This window comes from Hydra vulgaris, chromosome 09 (genome assembly GCF_038396675.1).
Source record: "Hydra vulgaris chromosome 09, alternate assembly HydraT2T_AEP".
In the NCBI taxonomy this organism is placed as follows: domain Eukaryota; kingdom Metazoa; phylum Cnidaria; class Hydrozoa; order Anthoathecata; family Hydridae; genus Hydra; species Hydra vulgaris.
Window position 1 is genome coordinate 46,960,747 of NC_088928.1, and position 6,000 is coordinate 46,966,746.

Genomic DNA, 6,000 nt, shown 5'->3' on the forward strand with positions numbered 1-6,000 from the left:
ATACTGTTTTAAAAGTTGTGATGCTCTATGTAACATTTGATAGAAATTTAGAGTGCTAAAAATAGCATATAAAATTTTGCTTTCTAGTTGGTATGTTTGAGCCTCAAATAGAAACAAAGCAATTTGAACAAAAACCCCCAAAATGGTTTTATTTTAACAAAAACATGTAAAATCAATGAAAAATCACATTTATACTTTTTATGTTGGAAACATTTAAACTCAATTTTCTCTGTCGGATGGTGTAACCATATTTAAATTTTATTGGCAAATGAACTGTGAGTGTCTCAAGTTTACTGAACATATAGCAGGCATATCGAGATTGCAAATTGTGATTGCCTTTCATACCTTTGCAATTAGTTTTTTCTTTAAAAAAATACTTTTGCAATTTGTTTGTTTTTTTGTTATTTTTTTTTTTCTTTTCTAATTTAGCATTTTTTTTTTGGCCATTCTTGAAAGTAATGTTTTTGTCTAAGTTTTTTATTAGAGGTCATAAAGTATGCCATGCTAAACTTATCTTTTGAATAGAAGTATGATCTTTACTCTCTTGCGCAAAGATTTTATTCAACCTAAAACGCTTTTGAATTAAAATTACTTCAAGTCTCAGCATGGAAGCCAATATTGTTTTAAAGTTAAATTCAGTTTGATTTACTGAATGGATTCATCACAGTAAATTTACCTTTAAACTAAATCAAAACAACCTTTAAGTTACTGTAATAACTTAACATAGTTAAGTTATTACAGTAACTTAAAGTTACTCAGCTATTAAATTTACTTAATATACTCAAAGACTCGCAAAAATCAGCCATAAAAATGTTTCTATTTACATCTTATATGTTGTTAACACATAATATAACCTTCTATCTAAAAATTATTTTAACAAGAAATCTCAAGTAGAATATAAAAAGCGCGATACCATATTTTTTTATTTTATTTAAAGCAATTTCAAGATCAAACATTTTCTATAAATACGCAAGTTGTTATTAGGAATTTTATTTAAAAAGAAATCTATTTGAACAAAAGAAATTTAGTCTTCTAAAATTCTCTTATTCAAATAATTTTGCGTTTGAAATTTGAAATTGAAAAAAAAATTGGAAAAATTTAAAAGAATTTTAATGCTCAATAATTATAAATTTAATTCAGCGATGTCCATAATACCCAGCATAGCGAGAATCATTGCTGAAAGTTAAATGTATATCTAGCTACAGTAAAAATATCAGATTTAGAACATAGTGCAAGTGAGGAAGAAAGTTTTATTTAAATCGTAAATGTTTTAAATAGTTAATTATATTTTGTTTCTTGAAAATAGTTTTAAAAGTAGAAACATTCTATAGCAAACATTAAACCAGTGATTGCAAAAGTTAAAATAATAAAATAAATTATAAAAAATTATAAAAAATTTAAATTAAAATTAATAAATTATTTTACTTCTGTTCAAAGAAAAATTTTTTTCTAAAAAAATAGTTTAAACATATTTTTGAACTTAAGGAAATATAATTCGATTTATTAAACCAAATTTTTTTGTTTCCCTTTTTATTGCAAAACAATTTGAATGAAAAAATTGAATGAAAACATCCACTTAAAAACCATTTGAATGAAAAACTTAATTATACTTGAATGTTTTTTTGCTTTGATCTTACTTGTTTGGTCTATAGACTATAGACTCGTTTAGTCTATAGGCATATTTTTGCGCAAACATGAAGTTTAAAGTTTTATGACGATAATGTTTTAATTTATTAAATAGAACAATTCTATTTATTCTTTTTATTTTAAACATATTTTATGTTATTTACTATAGTTATAGACTATATAAAATAGTAATAAAACAGTGTTACAAAGTTGTTTTACATTAACACAAGCTCTTTATATTGTTAAAACAACTTTGCAGTTTGTTTTATTGTTGTTATATAGCTTTTTACAGTAATAATTAAATACTCTTTAGGATGAATGTATTAAATAGTTTTCTATGAGTAATTAAACCGGTTTAAATATATTAATATTTACATTATTGCTCTTACTTTTTTACTTTTTTAAGTATCATGTTAAGTAAAAAAAATTACTAAAAGTAATATTTTGATAGTATTAAATATGTTAATTGGTTACTGCAACTTAAACTTTAAATTATAACTTGCTGTAAATTATAACAGTAACTTACGCCATTTTGAGAAAATTATAAGATAATATTTAAATATGAGAGATAATATGTTTAAAAAATAGCAATTAAGAACTAATGCAAAAAAGACACAACTTTATACTAACATAACAACCCCCCTTCCCCCTCATTACCACAAAAAAGCACCAGGGATGAGGGGGGGGGATTTTTTTCACAATTAGATTTTTTTGCATTAATTCAAGCCCTGTATTGTCATTGTTTTGGTCTTCAATTTGAGGGTTAGGGCCAAAATTAGCAAACTGTGTGGTGACTTGGGGAGCCAGTTTATATATGTTAATACTCATGTTTGTTCTTTTTATAAAATATAACTTTTACACAAACTTATTGTGTACTTAGGATCATTGTCTTATTGAAAAATAAAGCAATTACCGATAATTCTTTATCCAGACAAAAAACATCTCACTGAAGAATGCTGTGATAATAAGCCTTATCAAGAACTCCCTCAACTCTGACTAAACTCTTCTACTTTGTGACCAACAAATCAAACTGTTATAGAACTAACGTGTATGACTGTTAGAATAACGCACTGGTCAATTATTTGTTCTTCAACTTTCTGACACATGTGTTAAAGTCATTTCTCTCGGAAAATTCCAAAACATTTGTAAATAACACCTTACACCATTCGTTTACAAATAGTTCTTTAAAATTTTCAGCCCATATTAATGAGTTAAACAAAGATTGATAAGGTTGATGAGGTAAAAGGGGATGCTACACATTCTTCTTTGATATTGTTTCAAACTAAATTATCAAGATTTACTAAATATGGGATTTTCCATTTTGGATTATATATTTTTGTACCATTGTTTTTTGTTGTTGTTTTGTCTAATATATTAATGCACTTTTTGCTTTGTCTAATGTGCTAATACATTTATTTTTGTAACATGTTAGTTAATTTGATACTAAAACAAATTATTGAGCATGTCATTAAGATTTGCTTCTATTGGTTCGCTTGGTTCTTTAAAGCTAATTGAATAGCCATTATTCTCAACAATGTTAAAAAAATTAATGTCACTTGTGAGTAACAATAGCAACTCCACCTATTCTGTCATGTCTAAAGAGATCATAATTTTTTATATTTGGCGCAATATTTTGCTAAACCATATTTTGGTAATAAATATAATGTCTACAGATGTAGAGAGAGCATTATCTCTTAGTTCAAGTAATTTTTCTCTGTTTAAAGATGTAGAACTTGTAAAGAAATTTAATCTTAAAAGAATTGTCATCTTTTAAGGATTTACTGATAATATTGATGAATTTCAGAGAGTTTCTTTTTATTGTTTACTATAGAACTGCCAGTACTGTTTTTTTATTTGTTGAGGTTTTCAAGCTTCAGCAACTGTTTTTGAATGAAAAAATAAATGTTTTTTGGTCTCTGCATGACTAATTTAAAATGCTGGTCAAGATTGCTGTCAATAAAATATATTTTTTTTAAAGTTAATTAACTTATATCTCAAAAGAAATGTAAATTTAAAGATTTCAGAAAATAATAGTAGGAAAAAAAGGAGAGAAATTAAAAAAAAATGAAACAAAAAAACAATTGTAAAAATATTTTGTTTAAAAAAAGAAAAATCATTTTGTTATTCTGATCCTTGTGTAAATTTTATTAAAATTATCTAGTGATCATTGTTTCATTGACGTATGCTTTAAGTCATAAACATCCGTAATTTCTTTACAAGTACTAATCTAGATTCTTTTTATTTCAACCAGCTGAAGAATAACTTTATATCAACACCTCAACTGCAAAGAGGCTTATCTAAAATGATGCTAATGAGCAAAATAAAGATTTTTTAAAGGTTTTGGTAAAGTAAATATCTGTGAGGTTCAAATCTGTTAAATGCCTGGCAGGTGACCAAATATTTAACAGATTTGAACTTCACAAAATCAGAAGACAGCTCAAAACCTTATCTAATCGTGCTAATCATGTAATGTAGTGAATCAACAAAACAAGTTAAATAATAATATTCAAGTATCAGAACCACATCAAGCAAGATATGCATAAATCACAATATGTTATCAGCACAATCAGATAAGGCATTAAGCAGGAATTCTTTTTTTTAGGTCTTCAAGCGCCATTGTAATTACATTTTTTAAATCTCAATATAGTCCTTTTTAATTTTTTTTCTTTCCAGTTGATTTTGGTATTTGATTTTATAAACTCAAAGTTGTGTCTACAGGCATATGCGGCCAATACAGGTAAAGTCTAAAGGCCACTTATGATCCACCATACAGAAGATACATGCAAATATGTAAGATACATGCAAATGTAAGATACATGCTTTTGCATGTATCTTACATTTGCATGTATCTTACATAGGTTGCATGTAATCTGCAAATGTAAGAAACATGCAATTGCATGTATCTTACATTTGCATGCATCTTACATATGGTTGCATGTTTCTTACATTTGCCCAAATGTAAGATACATGCAGCCAATACAGTATCCAGACATACGTGGCCAATTATGATCCACCATATGTAAGATACATGCAAATATGAACACATAACGAATTTATAAACATAAAATAATAACTACAAATGTAAAACAAAATTTAAAATAATATAAAATATTTAAAACAACTTAAATGTTTACATAAAATAACAATATAAAATAAGGTTAAAAGTAAAAATAATTATTAGTTTAAGATATAAGTAAAAAAATAACCATTTTGAGAAAAAAGTAGAGCGTGCTTTTTTAGTTGCATCCGACGACATAATTTTTCAATACTAAGCTATTTTATGGTGAGCTCTTTTTCTAAACAAACAAACAAAAAAACAATAACAACAACAAAAAAATGTAACAAGATTATTAGTATAATATTCTGAACGCGTAAAAGCATTATATATATCTTGGTCACACAGAAAATAGAAATAATATGTAATGTTAATTGGACTGAATATTATAAACATAGAATATTAGAAACATAGAAATAACAAATAATAATTCTGTAGTATCATCAATTTATAATTCAACAAATAATTATTCTGCGTATCATCAATTTACGGCTTTTTTCGATGAAACTTTTCGAATTTCATTGAAATTATGTAGCAGACACCTAAATTTTTGTAGCAGAAAGGTATCTAAGTTAAAATATTGTAAAAAAAAGCAAAATATTGCACAAATATCAACAAAGTTCCATAACAAAACTACCGTTAGCCGAATGTGACATTCTAAAATTAGTCGCAATTTTAAAATGCAACCTTATAATCAAATTTTGTTACTTTAAATGGATATAACCTTTTATTAAATTGTTATTTTTTTATGAAATTTTCTAATTTTAGCCGCTTTCCAATGATATAATAATCAAATATATAAATTGTTTGAAATTTTTACATACATAACGTAATTTTTTGCATGTATTTGCATCCCCAGCCAGTGGCTGACTACGCTAGTCGCACAGCCGCTCCTAACTCAGAAATCTCCACTTCCATCTAGACGTCCTAGACCGATAACTAAATAAAAAATAAAACCAATCCAGCTCAACGCTTCCACCTTTCCAACTAGCCATCTACGCTACTGGGCAAACAACCCTTGCTCACTCAATAATAACGAACGTCAAGAGCTGTTGGCCAGACAATCTGTTCTACATAAATCTAGTTAGTCACATGCCATATTTTTTTGCGGAAACTTGGTTAACAGAATAATTAAACGTTACCATACCTGGCTACCAACCACATTGCAAAGACAAAGACAATAGGGGGCGGCGGAGTTGCCATGTACACAAAAGACGATATCATAGTCAAAGAAATTAATTCTACTCAACTCAACATCAATTGAGCAAACTTGGTGAAAAATAAAAATTGGTGAAGAAATATTCCTCCCTGGTTGCTTA

The 6,000-nt window shown here is 26.9% G+C and overlaps 1 protein-coding gene across 1 annotated transcript in view; it reads right to left on the bottom strand.

Annotated features, from left to right (window-relative positions):
• The window catches only part of LOC100201667 (lysophosphatidylserine lipase ABHD12), a 54,752-nt gene extending 49,809 nt beyond the window's left edge, over window positions 1-4,943 (bottom strand). Inside the window, exon 1 of the mRNA XM_065805897.1 lies at window positions 4,833-4,943. Within this exon, the coding sequence (XP_065661969.1) occupies window positions 4,833-4,882 (50 nt within the window). The 5' untranslated portion in view covers window positions 4,883-4,943. The remainder of the gene's footprint in view (window positions 1-4,832) is intronic.
• Window positions 4,944-6,000: the final 1,057 nt, after the last annotated feature.